Raw genomic sequence first — 25,081 nt, 5'->3', positions numbered from 1 at the left:
CCGTAGCTCTTGTTCAGGCAGAACAGATGTTGCACACCAGAGTTCATGCAAAGTTGGACCGTGTTTTTCTCATTGATATTAACTTTGTCTTTGTATTTTTTTGTCTAATTTTCATAATTCAGTATTATGTCCCAATAAGTTCTGCTGCTACTGATACTTCTACTATACTACTATATTGCTTCTGCTATTTTGCACATATTGTCAAAGCAAAATACTTTTTTGTACACATTTTTCATTCATATATTTCTACTTAATATGTGTTGAAATTGTCAGTTTGAGGTTGTTTATGGAACAACCCTTTGCCATATTCTTTCTTATAGTATGTCCTATTCTTCCTTTGGTGGAGCCTATTACTACTTGCTGCTGCAATGGCCCAATTTCTCCACTGAAGTTTCATCTAATCTCATCTAAATTCTGGGACTCAAAGGTTTCTCATGTTTCCATGAAATTAACTCCCATTACTTTTACTTCATTGATAAGAGTATCTTTAATGATGACCTCATGCTGCGCTTGTTGGCATAAACAAAGTCACAGATTTTTGAACAGTCCCGCCCCTCCACCCCTTCTCTCCCTGACTGATATTCCATTGGTTTAGACTTTTGAATAATCCCTCCCTGCGTTATGTCCCACCCAACATACTGTTTCAACAGAAAATACAAATCAAATCAACGAAGTAAAGAGTAAGCTTAAACAAGTAAGTTAGCTAATTAGAGCAGCGATCCAACAGAAATATCTCGTTAAGTGGGAATATATCACCACACAAACACTGGAATAACAATACTTGAGATTTTTAAGCCTCAGCTGAATCGTCTTGCGATGCCAGTCACTCACTCGTAGCAATTGTGAGCAGCTGGTGTGGCGGATTGGGACTTGGTACTCGACATGCCAGTGGGCAGGTAATTTCTGTTCCAACGCAGAGTACGAGGCCAGAAAGTGAGTCCTGAAAGCCAGAAGTCTCAGCACCTGGCCAGGAAATCTTGATCAACAACCCTTTCACCCCCCATGTAGATAAATTGTGGTGTGTGCATGACTGTGCCATGGGTCAGTCCCAATCTCGCTCATTGCCCCTTTAAAACACATGGCCTGTCATTGTGTTCATTCAATTTGCTACCTCACAGCTGTGTGAGCAGGGAGAGTTCCGCGACGGCGCACGGAAAACGTAGTTTAGCGGAGAGATGTTGGCGGGGTAAAGCGGTCCCCCCCCCCCCCATCCGTCGAAGTCACCTGGGGCCGTCTTCTCACACCTTACCGCACCTGTTCTCTTGGCCCTCGCGTTTTCCACCGAGCGCGCAAACACAAGCGGCCCACCTCGGGCGCTCTCCGGCCCCGGCTGGCTGGCGCACCTCCACTTCCGCTCGCCTCTTGGCAGGCCGACAGCATTATCGCTGCGCCCGCGGTTAATTGCGAGGCTCAGGTAATTGTCCGTGGGGTAGACAGACGCGTAGGGGCAGGGGCAGGGGCGGCGGCGGGGAAGAATGTCTGTCGAGCGCTCGCCACCTCTCCCTCCCTTGCTGATTCGGCCAGGTTTCGGCTGCTATGGTCAGTGTATTTGTCACAATGTCAGCACTCCTTGTACCAGCCCTCTCCGGCCCTCGCAGGGGTGAAATCATTCATCTTCCTATTCATCTCCGGGCTCGGAAGCCATTCATCACGAGGCCAGAGACCTCCATCAATTATTCCGATGGGAGAAAGAGTGGGGAAAGGGAGGCTTTTGAAAGGCAAATACATCTTGATTTAATTGGAAAGCAAGTATGCTCACCGCTGCTAAGCAGATTTCCCCTAAGATGGAGCTTGAGAGATAAGGGAGGAGAAGAGAGCGGACAGACAATGAAAAAAGGAGAAAAAAGAGACAATGGAGGGGAAGGAAAGATGGAAAGAAATCGAGAGGACGAAGGGCAGAAAGCAAAGAACAAGGAAAAAAATGAAAGGAAGAGCAAACAAGTGGATGAAAGACAGCAATTCTTTCCTGCGGTCTCCAGGCGATGAAAGAGCAGAGCCAGGTTGAGAGAATCCATCGGTGGAGGTTGAAAGGGCGGGGGGGGGGGGGGGGGGGGTTGACCCGCTCTCATCCCCAACCGGCAGCCGTATAATGACACCGCCGCTCACGGGCCGACACTCGTCACCTACGCAGCATCACACACACACACACACACACACACATCTGCGTCTTTGAACGTGTGCGCTCGGGTGTGTGTGTGTGTTGCGTACGCTGAGCGAACACGGGACCGGGGGGGAAGAGCGAGCGCGTCGGGTTCAGACAGATGTAACGTAACGGGGGGGGGACGCCACGGGAAAAATAGTCGGCCCTGCCAATCACCGTGGCTCCGCGGCCCGTCCCCTGTCGTTTGTCATCAGAGCCGCGGCTTTATGCTTATAGGTTTGGAGAATTGGCTGACCCAAGAGTTTAGACGCTTGGGATAGGAAGGGGAGAGGAGAGAGAGAGAGAGAGAGAGAGAGAATGCTGCTGACAGTACTCTGGATGTTTACTGATTTTGGGAGCAAATTTTATATGTAATGAGTTCATTTCTAAGATAAGATACCCACCATATGAAAAAAAAAAAAAAGTGACACCTATTATGATAAAATGATTGATAGCACAAAATTAAAACATTGTGGCACAGGATGGTTGGCAACTTAAGTCCCTTGATTGAAAAAGCGATAACACTTTTACAGACTTGATCCTCTATACTTTGAAGGTTTTGAATGCTTGAACCTAAGGTAATCATTTTTTTATGGGTATCTAACATTTGAACAAAGTGACACTTGCTGCTATAAAATGATTGATAGCACAAATTAAAACACATTGTGACACTTTTTTTTAAAGGATAGGAGGTATCCTCATGCCCTTGATTTTTTTTTTCTTTTTTTTTCCAAGCTCTGGAGGTATCAGCTTCTTCCTTTCTGCATTCCAGTTGTTAAACCAGGTCAGTCTAATCATCTCTTTAGGTTTTGAAATCCTGCGTCTATTCAGCACCACCATCCTCTTTTCAGCGCCATCATTAGGATCTTGCACCCCTGAAATTCCCCCAAGCGCCTGTGAAACCCACTCAAGACTCTGTGTTGATAACCGCACCTCATATTCCATTAAAACCAAGGCTAAATTCTGCTCCTTGAGTAGCCGAGGAAATAAGTCTCTTTTTTTCTATTGACAAGATTTGTCTTCTTGCAGAGCTGCTGATTATATCACAGGAGGGTTTTGCCACGGGCAGACCCTTTTTCATTGTGATTCACCATGTTTGGGATGAATTTCCGTGAGTGTGTGCGTGTGAGAGAGAGAGAGACTGAAGCTCCCATGGTATTTTCTATCACGCATCCCGGTGCCATGTGAAATCTCGCCCCCCCAAAGTTTATAAATCTCATCTCTGATCATCTTTCACACTCGGCGTCAGGGTTTGAACGCATGCGGGCTCGCGCTGAAACGTATGAAATCACTGCTGAATGAACTTCAAACTTTTTCCATTACAATTTTGACTTGACATTTATGCCAAAAGGTTAAGACACAAAGTTAAATGCCAATTGTTCCAAACCAAGCTCCTTTCCATTAATAATACATGGTTATTGGTCCGGATTGCAGTTTAGCTTAATGAATATCATTGTAATCAGGAGATTTTAATATTTCGAGCCTTGATTGGAATCGGATTGATCAGATACTCTTCCGACAATAAGCCGTTTCATTTTTTTGTTTTTCCTCTGCAAAATCTTTTTCCACAACAAGGTCGTCTTTGTGTTACTGTATTCCCCCTGTCATCTTCAACCTGGCCTCCCCTCGGGTTTTGCCCAGGGCCTCTCCACACTCTCCCCATGCTATGAGCCTTTAGATATGTCAGCATTGAGATGGCACATAATCTATATTTTATTAGGCCTTGATATAATTGGTGGCAGGGAGGGAAGGTCACGCCTTGAGGGACCATTGTTTTTTTTTCCCCCCCCGATGCTTTTCAAGTTCAAATACTTCTACAACGGCCCTCTAGTCTGTGGATCGGACGCCAATGAGGAAGATGAGATCATAAGTGCGGGGTGTCAGTATTTGAAGAGCGACGGGAGAGACGCTCGCAATTATTCAGCATGTATTTACTTTGCAAAAAAAAAAACATGCGGGGGTTATGATTTATTCAGCATTCCAGACAAATTCCGGAGTGAATTCTTTGGCACGACAACAGTCGTGACTCATGTGGCTGATTTGGTGTCAGAATCGTGAAAAAAAAAAACGGCTTTGGTTTGTCTCTAGATGTTTCTTTTGTGAGACTGAGAGACTGAGACTGAGTTAAATGGGATGGGTTGGGATCCTCAAACCTGTATTGAGAATTGAAGGATTTCTTGAAGTTTATAATTGTAATTGTTTAGATGATCTGTGTATTGTTCTACAGGAACATTTACAAGTCCTATTGGGGCTGTGGGGCCTGCCTATAGGGTGGGGTAAGACCACTGGAAAGACTCTACGCTCCTTCCAAGAATCCTTCGAAGAATCCTTATAAATCTCATATAAATTGATTTCCTTTTTGAGAGGAAAAATTGAGGGAGTCACTCTCAGAGAAGTTGTACTGGCTGACCAGAGGTGTCACTAGTGCGAGAGTGACTGCTCAACATCTTTCTTTCTTTTCGTTTTTAATGTCATTTTATGTATTTTTTTCTGTTTTATGTGAAGCACATTGTATTTGCCTTGTGTATGAAATGTGCTATATAAATAAAGTTTGCCTTGCCTTGCCTTAAATGTGAAAACGTTTGAAATGGATGAAATAGAAAAGGAATGTGGCTTTTAGAGTATATAAAAGAAAAAAGAAGGGCTCCTTTATCTTAGCTTCCAAGTAGGGATGAGACGATATATAGAAATTCAATAAATCGCGATACAAAATTGTGACAATACGTATCGTGGGGCAGAAAAATGAATCGCGATATTAGCTCCATTTTATTCTGCTGTAGTAATCACAAATGAGACGCTTGACCATCACAATTTCACAAGCTCTCCATCGATATTATATTATTTGCACTTTGTAATGACATTTTTAAATTGTTGTTTACATTCTAGCAAGCCAATGACATCGCTAGAAAGATTTGTGGCTCAGAAATAAACAGAATTCTAGACATCCTCAGCTCATCCTTTCTATCAGCATTCACACTGCTTTTATTTGTTTGCTTCTCATTTATAACATATTTGACTTCAACCCGTCTCCTTCTCTTTCTCTCTCTCCTCTTTCTTTTATGGCAAATTTGACTTCAACCCCTCTCTTTCTCTTTTTCTCTGGCTGTCCCTCCCTCTCTCCCTTCCTCATTTGCACCAGCTTAGACGTCACTCGCCTTTTTTCCAATTATCTTCGCAAATAAAATTGCCGATGCCTTAGCGTAATTATATCAAATTGTTTGACAAGAATAATCAGCCGTTTGCATGCAGCCGTGCTCAGCCAGCTCCCGGTTCCTCTCAATAACTGCATATGGCCAAGAGCACACATTATGCAGTGAACTGGAACAATCGTGTGTCCTTAGAATAATCTTGGAGAAACCTGTTCATAGTTTGCTTCAGTGGTATTCAGACTGAACAGACAGAATGATCATTCCCATTCAAATCAATATCCGTGAATAGGAGTATAGTAATTTGGCTGGTACGTTTTAGTCAGTTGACATAGAAATTGTCATAATGTCATCCTTGAAGTATATATTAAGTAAGCATTGATGCATTACTGTGGAAAACTGTAGCGGACACTTATACTTTCTTGCTGCTGCATAGCATTTTCAAACATCAATATATCATTGTCAAATGAACTGTGATACCTTGGTATATTATTGTAAACAAATCAGACCATGGTCGAGACAGTTGGTAGTGATCTCATTTCCATTAAACCCTGTTGCTTCTTCGGTCAAATGTTTTCTCTTTCTCTTCACTGAAGAGGATAAACATGTTGGAAGTGACACCTAATGTAAAATGATCGATGGCTCAAAATTAAAACATTGTGGCACAGGATGGTCGAATGCTTCAACCTAAGGTAATGATTTTTTTTATGGGTATCTAACATTTGAAAAAAGTGACACTTGCTACTATAAAATGATTCAAAGTTTTTCTCTTTCTTTTTACTGCAGAGGATAAAGATGTTGGAAGTGATTTCTTTCCATTGCCCTTTCACTCCTTCCACCATCTGCCGTTGCGAGAAACTTGACGGATTGTGTTGTGTACAAGTCCTTTGAGAGGCATGGGTTTTGAGTTAAAATATGCCTTTTCAGTTCTACTTTATAATATGTGAGGAGTCATAGACTGCAGTGGTGCCTACAGTACTATTTCAGGACTGATGCGGGATAGACATATGATGAAGGACCTTTATGATCCACTGTGGAACAACTCTCTTTATCAACAGCTCTGGGTCTGAGTTGTTCGTCTTTAGAGGTTGGCGAAGGGCATCTACAGCCCATCATTTTTACCAGCTTTGTCATCAACCCCTCCTCTCTCTCTCTCTCTCTCTCTCTCTCCCTCTCCCTCCTTCCCCCTCCCCTGGGGAAAAAGTAAACAACGCTGACAGAGTAGCTTCCATACCTTTGTCTTTTCTTCAGTGTGATCAATCAGCCTCGCATACGTATAGGCGCACACACACACAATCACAAATACACTTTCATAGTGATCACACCTTGGCTGAACTGTGCTTTGACCCATTGCTGTTACCGCACTTTAGCCGCACTTCCCTGCCAAGAGGGTTGCAACCCCGTAACACGTCCTGTCAGTTCGCTCGCTGTACCCGACCAGTTTTGTGCTGAGTGCTTCGTCAGTCTCCCTGGATTCAGCACTCTCTCTCTCTCTCTCTCTCCCTCCCTCTCTCTCTATCGGTTTACCTTCACTGGATCCCGAAGTTATTATTCAGTTGACCGTGTTGTTCAAGATTCAGCCAAGTTCATCTTGACTGGATAGTCAGCACGGCTGGTGAAAGCAACCTGAATTAGAGTCGGTAGATACAGTGCGCAGAAGGCACAACTTTCATGTATTGCACAACAGGAGAGGAATACATTACACAATGTGGAAGGAACGAGCGTTTTATTGAAAGAATGATACCCAGTGGTACTATCCATGCAGACATATTTGCATGTCTCGCATCTCTGTTTTTATAATGGGGATGGGAATTTTCCTCCTCGACAAATTTGAATTAAACGAACCCCCAATTAAGTGAATATCCAGTGTGTTTATGACAAACTGGGAGACCGGCAACTCATTACAACTGACATGCTTAACTGCTCAACAATGTGACATATTTCTATTTTTTTCTTTTATCGAGGTAATTGCACTTAAAATGACATTGTTTGATATTCTCGCAGCATCTCCCTGCCATATTAAATATTCACACAGTTGCTTAGGGTAATTTGGTTTCCACTGACATGCATGTAAACTTCACTAATTTCACCATAAACGATGATGTTGTTTTCAAGCTACAAAATATTGCTGTAAATATACAATCAGTCTAAGTGATTGCTTGTGTATTAATATGCTGCAACAGAAATTTTCATTTTGATGATTTCTGAACTTCAAATGTAAACAGCATATTTATTTTTACATGAAAGTGACTTATTTACAAGAGCTAATTGCATTCACCATTGATTACTTTAATAGGTCTGCATTTCAGCTCTTATCTGCTGTTCGGGGCCTTGTTATTTGCAGGCTTGCGGTATAAATGTATGAGCTATTCCTGCGACCCGCTCTCTGTTTTCAGCCGTAACTCAAATAAAATAGTCGAGGCTCAATTAAAATTCAATTTTGGATGCAGGCCCTCAATGGTAATCACATTTAGGAAGGGCTTTAATTTATTCTTTGACGCTGATTAATTGCGTGGAATCGCTCGAGCCATTTCCTGTGTTAAACGTCAGTTAATTAGCTGACAGGCATTGGATGGGATAATTAATACAGTTGGGGGGGCCGCGGCGTGTTACCAGAGGGGCGGCTCCGGGTGGGTGTCCCGGTGACAGAGACTTGCCATCCTCATAAACGCCTGCGGTTAGCGTGAACTCCTCAGCTCCTCAGAGGAGGCTTGTTTAAAGGCCTAGAGAGAGGGTTGAATTGGAAGATCCCTATTCAGGCCTATTTTATAATATTTGAAGAAGAATAAGCTCTCTTAACTCTTTCTATCAGCGACTATATGAGTTGTTTGTCTGTAGAGGTTGGTGAAGGGCATCTAGCGCTCCTTCGTTTACTCTCTCTCTCCCGCTCAACCCCACCCCAACTCAAGGGGAAAAGTAAGAGTTGACAGGTTGTGTGTATGTATGTGTGCGGGGATAGGGATGCGATGGTGCAAAAGAAAGCAACCCGTAAAGAGTAAAGTTGTCTGTTTAACTCATCATGCGTCAGGATCGGGGGTTTATTCCTAGAAAGAGGGGGGACCTAGGTGGGCAGCGGTTAGATCTAGTGGAAATGGGGCACTTGAAGCAAGCAGAGTGGCAGTGATTCATAGTTCAGCCCAGAGTCCCTCCCTCCCCAAGTCCCTCATAATTAAAGTCGAAGCATATGGCCTTGTGACCACGCGAGCGCAGAGGTATCCGCTGAACTTTCCTGGCGTCTTATTTTGAGTCATCGGCAGCGGCGGGTCCCCCCAGCCTCGCTCGGGCGCAGCAGAAATGAAAAGCGTGTCACCTTGAGTTGTCACAAGCTGCTCAGTATGAGCATCTGCCAGCCTAATTACTAAGCGTTTGAAGCTTATTGATGAATGAGCTTCAGCCACTTTGCTTCTTTTGGACGTAGAAGTTCACACCGTTGGGAGGCTTTCGTTGCGGGGAAGCTTTCAACTTCAACTTTTCTTTTTTTTTTTTTTTTTTTTTTGGAAAGGGGGGAGGTTGAAGGCAAATTTCAAGACATCCCTTAATTTTTCTTTAATTTGGACCTTATTCAGTTTCTGCCTCACAGCAGATGTAGAGGCAATGACGATTTTGAAATCTGGAAATATTTTTAATAGAACTGAATTAATTATAAGTCCTTTCATACGCTTTGAGTCTTTGCCTAATCCTGTCTGGAATGCAATATCAGTGGTGAACTGTACTTCTGCAACAACGCCATTGGTTTACTTTGCTATGCAAGACACAAAAGTAATCATCCATTTCAAACTTTCACTTAAGGAAGGTGTAGCAGTTACATAACTAATTAATGTGTTAATAAATGCTGATTAGTCTTCATTGATTTTTTTAAATCATTGAGGGCATGCTATAATATTTCTCCTTTTTATTCATAGTACCTGCAATAAAAGAAAAGTGAATGTAATTTTGTGCAAACTGCACTTTCACTGTAGTATGAAAGCCTTTTCTAAACTCAATTCCGATTAATTTTCGAATGCATTTGTTCATTTTGCCTGGAAACCATTCAAATGAACTTTGTTTTCTCCTCATTGAAAAGGAAGAATGTAGATTTACCATATTCAACAATCAAATGGCCTTTGGATTTATCCATTGAAACAGTGAATGCCATCCAAACTCTACTGAAACTATTTTCACACTTATGATTACTCACATCCCCTCAGAAAAATATTTATAATTAAGCCTGAAGCATTAGGAAGTGGGGTAATGGCATGGGAAAGCACCATTTGGATTGAACAGACAGGAAATGTGTGACCTAGTAGACTGCAACAGGCATCATTATATGAAGGATTTCTGACTTTGTTATTACTTTGTTGTTACTTTATATAATTGTCTATTTTATATTGTGTATCTGTGCTTTGCCAACTTTTGCACTCTCAATTTTACACCATAGGGTTGCATAACATTTAATTAATAAGGCTGCTGGGGATGCGGATGTCAATGCTGTAATACTGGTTAGGCCTGATGTCTCCAAATGTCACTTGGCCACAGAACTGTGTGCAAAAGCCTGGCCTTTCTAGACTTTGAAGGAAAATTGTGTTATTATCTACTCACCCGAATGTTAGTTGAAACACTGATGAAGTTTGTATGTTAATACAACACACAGCGAGTTTGGTAGCACTGCTCCGTAGCAGCCTTCTTCAACAACTGGAGTGAATGGAGACTGTTGCTTTAGAATTCCATCTAAGTGTTCTGAAGCCAAACGACTGCACTGTTGTTCCCAAAGCCCAATGTTTCAGCTGACATGAGGGTGAGTAGATAATAACCACATTTTCATTTTTGGGTGAATTATTCCTTTCTGCTTTTGAAGGCTCTTGTCCTTTTATCTTCACCTTCGACTTCGTAGTGGCCAGGAGGGCCTTGCTTGAGGATCTCATGCAGCACTCATATGGGCTTAAAGTATCTGAGCTGTGGATGGAAGCCAGACCTACCACAGCCTCAAAAGTAATCAGTAAAATCTTGAAATCAGTTCCAAGACTAACAGAGAGCCATTTTAGAGAAACTACAGTGAGGTTAATATGATCCTGCTCCTGGCATTTAGCAAGATCTGGAGCAGTTCCACGGCTCACATCAGCGGGAAATTAGTATATACACAGTTTAAGGACCAAGAGACAGGCAAATTTGTCTTGAGATGCGTTTGGGGCCAATAACAACATCACATCTGCCCGAATTTATTTAAAGAAAATGAAAGTTATTTCTCTCCACCACCTCTAGGAGTTGCTTTGATGTCACATTTTCCAAAATTGGGAGAAAAATAGGAATTGGAGAAATAGGGAACCTAAGGACGATTTGATATACGATACAGTATACATAAAGCCCTGAAGTGAAATTGATGAAAAGTGGCCAGAGCAAGTCTAGAGTGGGTCAAGGTCTGTCAGCAAAGGAAACGGGAGGTGTGATCTTAGAGCTGGTACCATCAATCTTCTCAACAAAGGGTTCACAGCTCAACAAAACTCACCGTAAGCAGAAAAAAGACGTAAGAACGGCAGTAGGGATAGGGTTAACAACTTAATGGCATTGACTGAAAGCTTGTGGTGTTAATTAGCAGTAAAAAATGCACAAAATATTTGGTTTGGTTTGCAGTAGGTTAACAAGTCTTGAATCTGTAACATGGGCACCAAGGGGAATGAACTAGCTAATTTCGAAGGCAGAATTAACATTCAGTGCGGTTGTACATAGTTTGTTAAAACAATTTCAACTATTTGTTTTGGAAAGCCATGTTTACACTTGATCTGGTAAAGGTGGATGGAAAATTTTAATTTTGCTCATTAAAGATGCAGCAGTGCACAATGTGCTTGCAAAGTTTAATGGGTGTCAAGGAAATAGAATAAAAGAGTTATGCATTGGTGGTAGTAGGCAAAAATGTCCTCCAAAGCAATGGTGGTCAGTCTCAAACCAACAGTGAAAACTAAATCAAGGGTGTGGCCATGGTTGTGAGTTGAACCAGACGCGTATTAATCGGAAGACTCTGTAATATGACCAAATAACCACAAATACCCAAATAACTATTCATGCATCTGAGTTTATTCCCAATGTCAGAAACGCTGTGACTCCTTGAGTACCAGGAATGGCAGGACATGCTGCCACAAATTAGCCACAGAAAAGGAGCCGGGAAATCAAGTGGCAGGGCGGCCAGACTGCCTAGAGGAACTGACACACTACCTACAAGAATTAAATTTGTAGTGATTTGAATGGAGAGGCTTCATGTAACAACAATTTTTCCGTCTTGGTCGTTCATCGGAACACCGATGTCGGGTTTGGACATGGTGTAGATGTTGCCTCCGAGGCCTTTCCGTCCCACCGAGAGGACTTTCTCGAGGAAGCGCGGCTCATAGGAAACACTAATGTTGGGATCAGCGTAAGCATTTTGTGCAGAGTACCTGCCTGAAGAGAGATGAGCGCAAGTGGGGAAGGCCTATATTATGATAATTCTTCACTGTAATCTTTCTCGCCTTAGATTATGGAAAGCGTTTGGCCTAGGCCCTAACCATCCCCATGGTGTCTGCTCATCTTTTCTGAGGGCCAACATTTTGTTCCAGCAAGGTATTATTCTTTTTTTTTTTTTTTTTTTTTCCTCTTATCAGAATTGTCCGGGGAAGAAGTCAGGGCTGTGCTGTATTACATTTAGTTTCCCATTAGATTAGTGGATGGGCCTGTCGGATAATTCCCACTGTTCCCCTCTCTCTCTCTCTCTCTCTCTCTCCTTTCTCGCTCTGTTCCTCACTCTCTCTTTCCCCTCTCTCTTCCCCCTAAATCATTCATCCCCCAGACTTATCCGAGAGTGAAATGGAGCACAGGCCCGGCTAGTTAATGGGGTTCTATGAGCCATAAGATTACTTTCCTACCTGAGCTCATTCCTATGAATCTTCCTTAGAGAAGCGACTAAAATAACAAAGCGCTTCTAGCCGTAAGGTAAAGTTACAAAAGGTCTATCAGGTGTTTAGACAGGTAAAAAACTATAGTTTCCGTCAGCTCTGTGCTCTCTAGATCTAGCATCAGCAAGGCCCTGCATTGTCTCATATTGCGGGCCTTGCTTCCCAATGGGAATGAGTCACAAATGTGAACCAGGGAACTCAATTTACATTTCCCGAGCAGACTAATTGGAGCTAGAACAACGAAGGCAGCAGATTTTTTTTTTTCCTCTTTCTCAATGGAAATCACAAGTGATATTGAGTTTTTCGCTTACAACTATTGTTTCTCTGCTGCTCCATCCCCAGCAGGTCTGTTATTCGATACGTGCAGCGTGTTATGAGATATGTAAGTCTCATTACCTTTTGCTACTCATAGAATCCCACTTCGTTTGAAACTCCATGATGATGATCTATCAATGCAGTGACCATTCCAGTGTGACCATTTTATTGATTGAAAAAGCCTCCAAGTTCTTGGTCTTTGACCACTGGCATCACACTCAATAGGAACAATAGTTCATGTTGGAACGGACAGCTATAAACCTTTATTTTTACATGTATTTTGTATCAGCAATTCATTTAGCCAACTTTTGTGCTGGGTCTTTGATTTTAGGGACCTTGCCCCTAATTGTACAACAGTCACTCTTTTGCTCTGGAAGATACAGGTGTAGTGAAGGAATGAGCAAAAACCAAAAGAAAACAAACTGTACGTTACCTTCATGCAAGCCTGTACTTGGGTGTTTTATCTCTCTATTTGTACAATGAAAAATCAGACAGGCTAACAGACAAAGATGGATCACAGTGCAAAAAAGTCCAATAGTTGGGAATTGAACCCTAGTCCTCATTGGGGACTCATAGCAGGGTTGGAGAGTTTGCCTCCCCATGGACTACTCCATACCGTCTCTTGCAGAAGTGGAATATTGATTCCATTTTGGTGTGATTTATATAACTGCTGTGCACCTTAGGCCCGATTCTGTCCAGTTCACATGAGATTAGACGGGAATAAAACTTTCAAACCTTTTTGGACAGGCAAGTTGTATTATGCTCTATTGTATAAATCGTATTAATGAAAATCCCTGTTTACTGGCCGTATCTTTTGTGTTGTCTTGATCACTGATCTCTTTGAACACTAATAATTAATAAATATATCTATCTATTTACAGATAAAAGCAAGCCATTCACATTTTCATTTACGCATACAGCACTCAATGAAGGACATTGGTTTTTACTTACTCTTATTTGTTTTTGTACTGTTTCATGACCTAAAATATTTTCAGCCGATCTTAGCATATTTACAGCACTGGCTTCTTTTGCAGAAAGGTGCCATGCCTCAAAGGGTTTTCAGTAGTCGCACAGTAACAGCAGGAGGCATGACAAGTGCTTCCCACAAAGCATCCGTCTAGTGCTAATAGCATATAAGAAGTGCCCAGTGGACACAAGGCCTTATGTTGCGAGGACTTGGGAGGTCTTCTTTGACACATTGTGGCTTAAGAGTAATTAAGGGACTCATTTCAGTCTTCCTGTGGCCCACCTTCAAGTCCTGATCCAGACTTGGAAAAACACTGGGTCCTAGCGCAATCTTCCCTATCAACCATCTCTGCTGTCCTGATCCCTTGTCTTTTTCTATTCAAATATCCCTGGCAACAATTTTCAACTCCCATGTAGGCTGCAACATGAAATGCTGTATCCTTCATGAGTTTTGAGTTTTATATTGCCATTACTCATACAGTTAGCCATTTTAGATGTCCACCACCATGCATTTAATCTGCATTAGTACTGCACTGTAGCCTATTCTTTATCATATTTTGCAGATGAGGTAAAACTCAATGGGCCCTTTGCTACACATACAGTGAAATTTGAAATTTTCCGTCAATTTCTTTCAGTCACGCAGTAGGGTGACTTCGATACATCTACAGTATGTCCTGCAAGTAAACTGATGGATCATTTAAAAAATGTTTGTAGAAAAGCTACTTTTTACTCTATAGCGAGATAGTAAACTTTGTGCTTAACATGCTCAGTCATTCTACTCAGAAAAGGAGAGCAGTTTTTAAAGATGAAGGGATTAAAACACACAGAAGCACCTGAATTGAACTAACTTTCTAGAGCACAGGGTCCCTTGACAGCCCACTGAGTTCTTAACTAGCTAAAAACTCAACTCAGTCAAGCAATTAACGGCAACACTGACCAGAGCCATGGATAAACACAGTTCGGCCACGGCGGCTTCGATCTGTGACTGTTTCTAAGCAACGAACAGTTATCGATCTGCCGGCTTTTAAAATGTCGGGCTTCTCAAACGCGGCTTGGTTATGTCGCCGCCAACACCTCTTAGTTCTACAGAGAAGGGGGATCAGCCACAGTACACAGCGCAGCCCTGACCAAACCGCCTCTATCAAGGGCTCTGCATGGAGAGAGAGACGGTGAACTTGGGATGTTTGCAAAGTGAAGTTCAGTCAAATTAATCATTCTGTCAGACAATGAGAGCAGAGCACCCCAGGGCTAAAAGGGAGACAAGGCCTTTCAGCGAGAAGAAGAATACGCTGCACTACTGTATATGTTTTGGGCTTGTTATTCATTTTCACTAAGGGAGGTGGGGGGTGGTGGAGGGGGGGGGGGGCATGCAGCAGCGGTTTGCTCTCGCTCACTCGCTCGCTCTCTCGCTCGCTGCTGGGGGAATATATCTATCGTTCCGGGGAGCCATTTCCCATAAGAGGGGATAAATGGATGTAGCTGAAGGTGAGGACAATGCAGGAACATCACATTTAGAGGCTTATTCATCAAGTTCATAGGCGGTGTCAGGCCTCTGCCAAATGTTGCGTTTTCACAGAAGCCCCGTGTAAAAAAAAAAAAAGAGGAAACCGTTACGGAAAGCGCCGCTGACATTGCACGCATCCTCGCTCTTTTTGCATCATGTCTAATTTGGGCTTTTCCGCCGTACTGTTAGAAACGGATGATAATTATGGAATTTCATCCGTTTGTTGCTCGACTTTTTTTTTTTTTTTTTTTTCTTGTTTCTACACAGTGCCAATTAAATACTGCATTCATTCTGTAGGTGCTCAGAACTAGGTCCAAGGTCCAAACTTAAAACGAAAGGTCGTCACGTCCGCAAATGTTAGCCTGGTTTTACGAAATTACTTAAGAGCTGTGTCTTACATAATTGGAGTAATTGGTGTGTTTCTAGGCTGAAAGAAAGTAAACTTTATTTGTACAGCACTTTTCTAGATGTGCAATCACAAAGTGCTTCACATTTATCTGTTTTATGTTTGTTTTTAAATTTGCAGCAGTAAGTCTATGTACAGTAAGTCTAGAAAGGTGCAAGTGTACGTACTTATTTACTACTTTCAGCCTTAACAAAGAAATGTTTGTCCCAGTCTGTAACTGCTCTACTGGCTTTCTTTACATAGTGATTTGTTGGATTCAAGACATTATTCTGAAATTTGTTGTTCGAGCTTTATATAATATATAATATATAATGACTCAATGTGAGATATTGTCAACTTTGCATGTATTTTAAATGGATTTTGAGTATATAAAACATTTCACAAATTCAAACGGTCAAATAAATTCCGAATTCTGGCCCACTTTCCTTGAGAGTGAAAAAAAACAAAAAAAATGGAGCCTGACCGCAGAGAGGTGATAGATTGTGACAGTGTCCCAGAAGGTCTTCATCGCGGACGTGAACATGTATCACAGATTCTCCGTGTTTGTCAGTGACGCATCTTTACTCCCGCACCATGAGCGCAAGCCTCCGTCCTTGACTGGAGATGACAGAGGCATTGCTCTTTCTTTCTTTTCTTTTCTTTTCTTTTCTTTCTTTCTTGCTCGCACCATCTCTTCCCCCCCCCCTCCCCTCCCTTCAGCTATTTTGTATTCCTCTCTTCCCGCGTGTCTGACCGCAGGATACGTGTCCCAGTCGCGGGCGTTATCCGGATACCTTCTGGATGTGCTTGGGAACATGGGTGGGGGCAGTCACAGTTGATGTATGGATGTAATCCCACCGCTGCGGCACGACATGGCTGTCAGTTGCCATAGGAGATGAGATGATTTATGTCCGTGGCCGGCTCTGCATAGGGCCTGATATAAGTGGTGTTAACGTTAAAGGTCTGATTCTTGAGTCCAAAAAAAAAAGGGAAACCCCGGCCAAGAGTTTCATAACAGCTAAAAAAAAACATGTTTCTGTTCGGATTCCTTGTCGACATCGAATCGACACATTTCTGTGTTTACTGCTATCATCGGAGGAGAAGGGAGGGAGATTATTTTTCCACTCCAAAGTCCTGTTTCTCCAAGAATCTGCGCCCAATACCTGCACCTGTATCTATAATTGATCTGTTAAAAATAGCGGCGGATCGGTGCTTTAAGGCCCCGTATGATGGATGTCTGGTGTCCCGTCGCTTTTTCATTTACATGTCCATATGTTGTGCTTTACCTGCCACTGACGATTTGTTGCCACGGGGGGGGGGGGGGGGGAGATGACACGCATACGTAATGTTTGAAAGAGCATGCGGAGCGTCGGAATGAAAAACAGTCCGCTGGCGATGATATGTGGGAGACGGGAGACAGGCGGTATCGATTTCGGCAGGGATAGGGATCGGTAAATGGGGGGGGGGGGGGGGAATCAATATAGATAATATAGCGGGGCTGTAAAGGAACACCGTGTAATATTCCCCTGCATTCAAGCGTTTTCAATGTTTTAATTAGTGTGGAAAATGGTATAGATTTATTTATCTGAATTTCAGATTTTCTGTTTATTAGTTTATGAATTTGTGAAGGTGTTTATAGCCGAGCAGAAATGCTTAATTGTACCTAATCAGGGCGTCATGTTCAAATTGTGACATTTCACAGGTGAGGAAAAAGTGAATGCTCTCGACTGATGTTTGTATTTCTAGATTCAATAGGTCTATTTTTCCACAGTGTTGTTGTGCAGAACACCGCATGATCTCTATGATCCATGCAGATACGCCACTAATTAATTTAATTGCTCAGAGTGAACTTATGGTGATTCAGGGAAATTATTCAAATATTATCAAGCCTTTAAGGCCATTATTAGATGTCTTTATATTTTCTGTGTTTTTTTGCCAGGCATGGTGAACAACAATGAGGTGTCAGTACAGTAGGCAGTAGTTATTAAATAACTATTGGTTATTATACTGGTTGTTTGTGTATTGGTTATACTCTGTTTTCAATTCGAATCTTTCCATTGTTGTGCAGATGCTTTGTATTATGAAGCGAGAACCTTCCAGGAATTGAGAGAAGTTGTTTTTGACAGCTTTTTTCCATTATCTATTCTCAGTGTTTTGGCTCGGCCTCGCGGCTACAAAACATCTGCGTGTGGAAGACAATGTCAGGTGTTAATTACAGTGAAAAAGTGGAAAAGCTGGAGTTTTTTTTTTTTTTTTTTGCAGGATGCAGCAGATATGACAACAGCGACATTTAATATTTATGCAGCGTATATATTTCCCGAACTGAGATGCCGGCCGACCCTTTCATCTAACACCGAAGACTTCTACCTTCCACTGTATCGCTATTTATAAATACGTTTCACATTAATATTGCCATTTCCAGTGTTTTTCCATGGACGGTGAACTACAGTGATGTGCGGGGTCTCCACTTTGATCTCACACCAGAGACTTTACTCGTCTCTCTACCTTGTCATTATCTAATATCGTATTAATATTTATCAAATATTTTTCCCCCGATTCTTCATGTATGGTAAACTACGGTGAGATGTAGGGCCACCGTTTGATCTAGCACTGAAGACTGCAATCTCCCCATCCACTATATCCCTATTTATGAATAAGTGTCACATTAATATTCCAATTTCTGTATGTTTTCACAGGTATGGTGAGCTACCCAGAGCTATACTCTTTGATCTGGCACCGAAGACTGAATCCATATTAATGCATGTGTTTTTCCCAGGTATGGTGAACTACAGTGAAGTATCTGGATACCCCCTCGTTCAGCACTGGAGGCTCCGCTCTGTGCTGTACCACGTCAAACTCAATCAGTGGGTCCTCTCCCAAGGTAAATCACTCTGATAATTATTTATATATGGCTTGTTATTACTAATTATCTATTTATGCTGGAGGAGACTATGCTCTGTTCTCTATGGCATAAAAGCTCATGCTTTTCCCCAACGAAAAAACACTGTTGGCTATCAAATATTTATGCTATTGCAATTAATATGACACATCAAAGTTAGCAGCTCATCACGCCAGCTTCAGTGCTTTGTTTAATTTTCATTTTTGATCAGCCGTTTGATTTAACAGACAAACCGCCGTCTTTTGATCTACATCTACATTATCTTGGGCTTTTTAAATGGCGGGTTAGGGAAATGAAGATAGCGCTCTCCTGGTGTGACGTCCTTACTCATCTCTTGGTGCTCAACTTCTTTTAAAAGCAGTTTAGTGTGTGGCGGATCGGCCGAACTGTAATGTAATGTAAAATGCATGCAGTGATTAAAACACACACAAACACAAAGGCATTTATAAATCCGATCCTAACAGCAGCGGAAGCAGTTTTAAGGTGATATATTTCTCGGAACATATTATAAACAGTATCACCACAGCAGTGCTGCTAATTATGTAATGTGGCGCTGACAGGTTCAAGTTGTAAACTGTTTCAACCCATGTTGAAACAGTTAATTATGGACTGATTGTGGTGCCGCTGCTTGGCTGCTGTGCTCGGAGAGAGAACCCTGAAAGGCAATAAATTGGCCTGGGTCAAGTTTCCCTCAAATGCAAATTAGCAAAATGTCACTTCAAAAGGGCACAAACTAAAACACGGCTCAACCAGCACAACCAAACAAGAGGGACCCATTGAGAGATGTGAGTAATAATCCTATAATAACCTCATACCCATATTAAATGTATAATAATAACCTTCAATACCCAATATTGTCCAGAAACAGACCTGCTAGTCCCAGGGAGATTAAGAAGAAAGACCAAACAAACAAAGCAAAAACCAAAATGGTGTATTTCTCAACAGCACAAATACGCTTTTTCTCTAACAGCAAAACTCTCCCCAGAAAGTTCCCTCGGAAAGCATAGATGTTCAACATTCCCCATAATGAGGTAGCCTCTCCGGGGAGCGCCCAAACCTGGGACCTTATAATGGGGTGCTATTGTTAGGTTACCCGCTGACACCCACAGCAAATGAAAGCACACAGCCATATCAGCCGGTGCCTGAAGAAACACGCAGATCCTCTACTTAAGTGGGAGTAGAAATGCTTTCAATGGAAGTGTATTTTGTATAATGGGAATGAGCAGGTAGAGAGGGCGACACAAGACAATAAACAAACACGAGCTGTAGTTCCCTGCTACACATGCACCGAGGGCTTTTATTGTGAAAAGAACAGAAACTGGGTTTAAAACAATTTAACTTTGACAGAGCATTCTCACTTTTCAGTAGAATAGCAGTTAGGAGTCAGCTTCCAACAGCAGCTGCCCCCGGGGATCCAGTGACACTAATGGCATTCAAGCTATTTTTTCCCTAGCCCTCAATCTTAATCATTGCAAATACACAAGATTACCTTGTGAAAAGTGTGACCCGTGACACAGAGTGAGATAATACTATGTCTATGTCTATGTCTGACTTGCTATTTTTGTATTTGTGCTAGAAGCGTGACTTGGTTTTCAACACAAAAGCTAAGTAGCGGTGACTAATGTCCCCATAGCAAGCAATTTTGGTGGCTGACCATTAGCTCTTATAGAAGTATGTGTGCTAAAAAGTAGAAAAAAAAATAACACCACTATAAGTATGTGCTTTCGCTGGCACAGGTTAGAGAATTACAGGTTAAAATAGCAACTTACTTTATTCTTTTTCTCTCTCTCTCTCTCTCCCTCTCTCTCCCTCTCTCTGTGTACACATACATGCTGTAGGCCTAGCTAAACAGCTGCATAGTGAGCTAGCTAGATTTGCTAGCTAGATAGCTACATATCTGGATAGATATTTATAATGCATTCATGTGCTGTTGGAATTATTGTATTATACACCAGGAAGTACTACTTGAGCGTCCCCCCAAGTCGGGCACTGAAGTCAGGGACATTGGGATTTTAGACGGTATGCAAATTGGCCAAGCTGTGAAATTGCTGCGTTAGCCAACATGGCCGACAACATGCAGTTGAATAGTAGCCTAGATATCTGTTTACTTATCACCTTATGCGTCTCTTTTCCTCCTCATTCTATCTGTTGTCACATGAATAAGACGATAGATAGATAGATAGATAGATAGATAGATAGATAGATAGATAGATAGATAGATGAGACAGGCAAAGAGAGTCAGAAAGGTCAAAATAGACAGAGGAATATATAGTTCTCTATCTTTTTCTTCCCCTCTTTGCTCTTTTTCTTTGTCTCTGTCTGTGTCTGTCTCTGATAGCCTGTCATATATCACAAAGCTTTGTATCCAGAGCAAGACCAAGGCTTTCTGACAGCTCCTGCCACGGAAACTTCACAGAATAAGATAACTGTGGATAGGTATTTAGTCAAGCAATACTTCTTCTGAAGGCTGCTCCTGGCTGCTGACACGTCGGGGGGATTATACTGAATATTTCCTGACGGGCTTCACACCGCTAAATGTGTTATTCTATCAAAATGCATCTTTTTTTTTTTCTCTTTTGATTTGCCTCGCTACATAACTTGGGCTATTATTTGGGGCAATTTCTCAGGATTGAAGGGTTAAGTTGAACATGTTGAGATACCCGCATTCATTCGTGCCGCATGCCTGCAAGGGAAAGTGTCACTTCATAATTTGGATTTTTGTCATGTTTTAAGTGCATGCATTATTCATATATCCCATCATAAACACTTTCCGTTCTGATGAGTGCCCCCCCCCCTCCCCTCTTACTGTAAACACAAGCATGACACCTCTAATGCATTTCCAATGGTGGCAATCCGGGTTTTTAAAGCGGCGGAATTCTATTTTCTCTCCGCTCAGAAGCAACTCTGCCGCCTCCTCCCCTCTTCCTCCCGTTTCCCACTTTAGCTCATCATCTTTCACCGGCCACTGGAGGGGGGAGGGGGGGCGAGGCTACTGATTTTTTTTTTTTTTTTTTTTTTTTCTTTTTTACATCTGATAGCAAAGCCCCCCCCCCCCCCCCCCCCCCCCCGTCTTTCATCCACACCGCGCTCTCTGTCTCTCACTTCGGTGGCCTCCTAATTTAATTTTAGAGGGAGAGCGAGCGGAGCGTGAGCGCCGAGATATTAATGCTGCTTCTCGCGGAAATGATAATGATAAACGGCTATTGCACATTGGCTTTTCCAATATTTGCAGAGAGAGAGGATTCTAGCCGAGTGCACGGTCAGTTCGTTATAGAGTCCGGTCAATGTATCACATTAAACACGCTTTATTTTCTTATGACGCTGCAGTCCAAACAGTGCGTACAGTATCCTTTCCTGCACTGAAATTAGATTAGCATAAGCGGACATGTTCTTACCTTGTTTTCAAAGAAAGGTGCCACCGCCTCACCCAAAATAAAAAACTCCACAGTCATCTTGAGTTATTTACACTTGTTTATAGAAGCCTTTTATCCCACTATTCTGAGTAAAAACCTGTCATTTCAGCTTAGGTCTCTCTCAGGACACAGCGTCCCCGAGGGAGATTCGCTGTCTAAATTAGCTATAAAAAGAATCTTTAACCCCCGAGGCTTTAACTGCCACTTATCCCGGTCTAAATAAAGGGGGGGGGGGGGGGGATACTAAGCTTTAACCTTTGTGTCGTTCCAACTTTTCGACGGAGGATGGTGTTGTCATATCCAGTCAGAAATGAGGGAACATGCGGCACGAGTGGCGTGTCTTACCCGTCTTCAATGACAAAAACGGAGCAGGTTGTTGAAAGTTTTCCCCTGCGCACGTGCACATGAAACACACACACACACACACACACACATAGAGCTAGTTCAGGGCAAGCCTCTGTGATGGAAAATTCCTGTCTAAATATAATCCTCAAACCCTCACAAGTGACATCATTGAAATTAGAATTATTCTTAGTAGTAACTGCAGTCAAGATGCATATTAGTTGGTACCAAGGCAGCATTTGTACTTTATCTGTCTTTGTAAAGGCCTCTTATACAAGACAAGTAAAAAATAAACAAAAAAAACAACAACAATATAACCTGAAGTGAAAGACAGCTCAGAGTAGGGAAAAAAAAGACACAAAAATATACAAAAAAAAATGAAGATCCAGTGCAATGAGAGAAATGATGAACGTGAATATTCTCCCTCTCCGTTTGAAGCTGAGGATGCTCACAGAGGAATAAGAGAAAGAATACTCCATACTGGGGCCTAAGTCTCCCATGCCACATTATTTATTTATCTACACACAATGTTCTCACATCTTTCATCGGGTATTTAAATCGGGTATTTGTTTTCTCCCAATAGCCTCAAAAACTTGAGCAACTGCTGTCAGATAGAGTACTACTACTACTAATAATAATAATGATAGTTATGTTTGCTTAATAATAAAAGGCTTTCGCGTCACTACCTGTATTTGTGAGACATGTCAGCGTGTTCCACTACATGCAACGTCTCATTTGGTAATATATTTTGAAGTAATTTTAATCTACAAATATTATACGAATTTAGACTCCTTTATGGTAATTCTACTATATTGTTTTTACTCAATTTTTATTGGAGACCATCCTTTATTTACCAGACACACTCCCTGGCTGTTGTTCCAGATCCAGCCACTATTAGAGACCCGCTCTTTATTGGAAGTTTTATGGTACGGCAAAAAAAAAAAAAAAAATGAAACATTATAAAGTTCAGGAAATTTATTTTAGGTTTGCATATAAACACAGTTCTCTTTATAGAACATTATTTAAACGGCCTTCTTTAAAAGTATTCCCAGAAGTAATCCTCAATTATTTTTGCAAGCATCTGTAATCAGAATACATTGCTTTTTTAGGTAATGTAACAGAATAGAATTTTTTTTTTTTTTTTTTTTTTTGCATTTAGAATACATAACTAGTGAGTATTCCATTACTGCCCAACCATGAACCCTGAACACCATGACACAGTATCACCACACCCTGTTTAAATTGCTTGTATATACTGTATGTTGTATATTTGTGTCTAGGATTAACATTTTATAGTTATGTTTCACATTTTAGGCATTTTTCTGATGCTCTGAGAGCAACGGTAGAATAAGTTTCAGTTCCTAGATCTCCAAAATTATAAGCAACCAATAGTAAGGAGGCTAAATTTCAGGGCCTTAATGCAATGTGAGTGAGTGAGCAATTAGATGAGTAGAGACGGGATATAATTCATTAGGTGTATTATTATTACTTTTAGTAGAAGTGGTAGTAGCAGTAGGGATTTCTATTTGTTAACACCAATCTGTCTCTGATCCATGTAAGGACAAGGCAAGACAAATTGAAAAAAAAACGAAATACATAAAGATGAGTTTTTCATCTGTGACGGAAGATGGGAGCGACTCCGCTGTTTTGACATTCTCCCTGTAATCCCCCCACCCCCCACTACCCCCCAACCACCAACCCCCCCCTCGCCCCCGTCCTCCATCACTTGTGGCTCTGTTATTTATATAACCAAATCTGCTTATTTCCTCACCACGCCGGCGCAAAAAAAGACACCCCATCCATTTTCCCCCGGACTGGAGTGACGCTGCACGGGAACCGAACGGGTTGTTTTGAAACCGCAATCGACTTCATCGTCTTTTTTTTTTATTTGTGTCTTTTACCCCCCCCCCCCCCCCCCCCCTCCACACACACACCCCCCTTACCCCCCTACCCCCACCCCTCCACCCTCCCAGCCTTCAGCTCGGCCATCCACTCGCTGGACGGGGCGACGCTGCGCAGCGACTTCGTCTCCATCCTGAGGGAGTTCGGGAACCACTTCGTGCAGGAGGCGGTGTACGGCTTCCAGGAGGCATGCACCATCTGGTACCCCAACAAACAGGTCCAGAGACAGCTGTGGCTGGAGTACCAGGACATCAGCAAAGGTAAGACACATACGCAGACACACAGAGAAAGAGAGTTGTGTGTGTGTGTCTCTGCGAGCGCGTTCGAGAAAGGTTTATGGCCATAGATGACAATAACAATGACAGTAATCAGTGGCCCGAGCAGCAAAGGTAAGGCGTACGGTTTATGTGCGTGTGTGTTTGTGTGTGTTTGTGATGATGCAAGATGCTCGAGCGATGAGATTTAACGGTAAATCACCGCACAGATTTGTAAGCCGTCATCACACAGAAGACACCCAGGCTCGCGTCTGCCCGGATTATCGCGTCGTAAATTTAGAACTGGCACTACTCTCCATCCCGCGTTCTGCCGGAGAGCAAACGCTCGCTGGGAGAAAACACTCGTCCCTCGCGTGGGACCTCTTCTACACATTTTAACCAAGCTGTTCTCTCGTTCGCTCCCTCTCTCTCTTGGCTGTCGCACCCTGTCGCAGACAGATCTAATGGGCTCCCAGGGCGGCGGTCTTTCAGAGAACGTCTCTTCAGGTGCTTGTGTCTTCGCCCCCCCCCACCGGGGGAACCGCCACGGGTCTCTCTCTCTCCGAAACCCCTTTAGGAAGCCCTTTTCTTATTTTCTTCTTTTTTTTCTTTTGTTAGTTCCTTTGCTTTCAAGGGGTTTGGTTTAGTTTGTGGGCAGCAAACACACAAACACGCAAGCAGATCTCATCATCGGAAGGGTTCGGAAGGGTCAAAGCGTTTAGATACCAAGAGGTTTGCCTTTTACCCTAGGTTGTGAATACAATAGCATTTACATTAGATTACATTCAGTGGTTTATACTTCCACTCCACTACATTTCAGAGGGAAATATTGTACTTTCTACTCCACAACATTTATTTGACAGCTTTAGTTACTTTTCAGATGGAGATTTGACACAGTGGATAATATAACAAGCTT

General features: G+C 42.3%; 1 protein-coding gene across 1 annotated transcript in view; it reads left to right on the top strand.

The window, feature by feature from the left end:
• The window catches only part of LOC139661915 (astrotactin-1-like), a gene marked incomplete at its 3' end in the record, with an annotated part of 174,977 nt that extends 150,772 nt beyond the window's left edge, over nucleotides 1-24,205 (top strand). The window contains 2 exon segments of the mRNA XM_071540496.1: nucleotides 18,132-18,236; nucleotides 23,983-24,205. Of these exon segments, the coding sequence (XP_071396597.1) occupies nucleotides 18,132-18,236; nucleotides 23,983-24,205 (328 nt within the window).
• Nucleotides 24,206-25,081: the final 876 nt, after the last annotated feature.

This window comes from Centroberyx affinis, unplaced genomic scaffold (genome assembly GCF_046629955.1).
Source record: "Centroberyx affinis isolate AG114_WGS23_722 - 3 ecotype Tasmania unplaced genomic scaffold, CSIRO-AGI_Caff_v1 ptg003651l_1, whole genome shotgun sequence".
Lineage (NCBI taxonomy): Eukaryota > Metazoa > Chordata > Actinopteri > Beryciformes > Berycidae > Centroberyx > Centroberyx affinis.
Note: the sequence above shows the minus strand (reverse complement) of the source record. Positions and strands in the feature narration are given on the sequence as shown.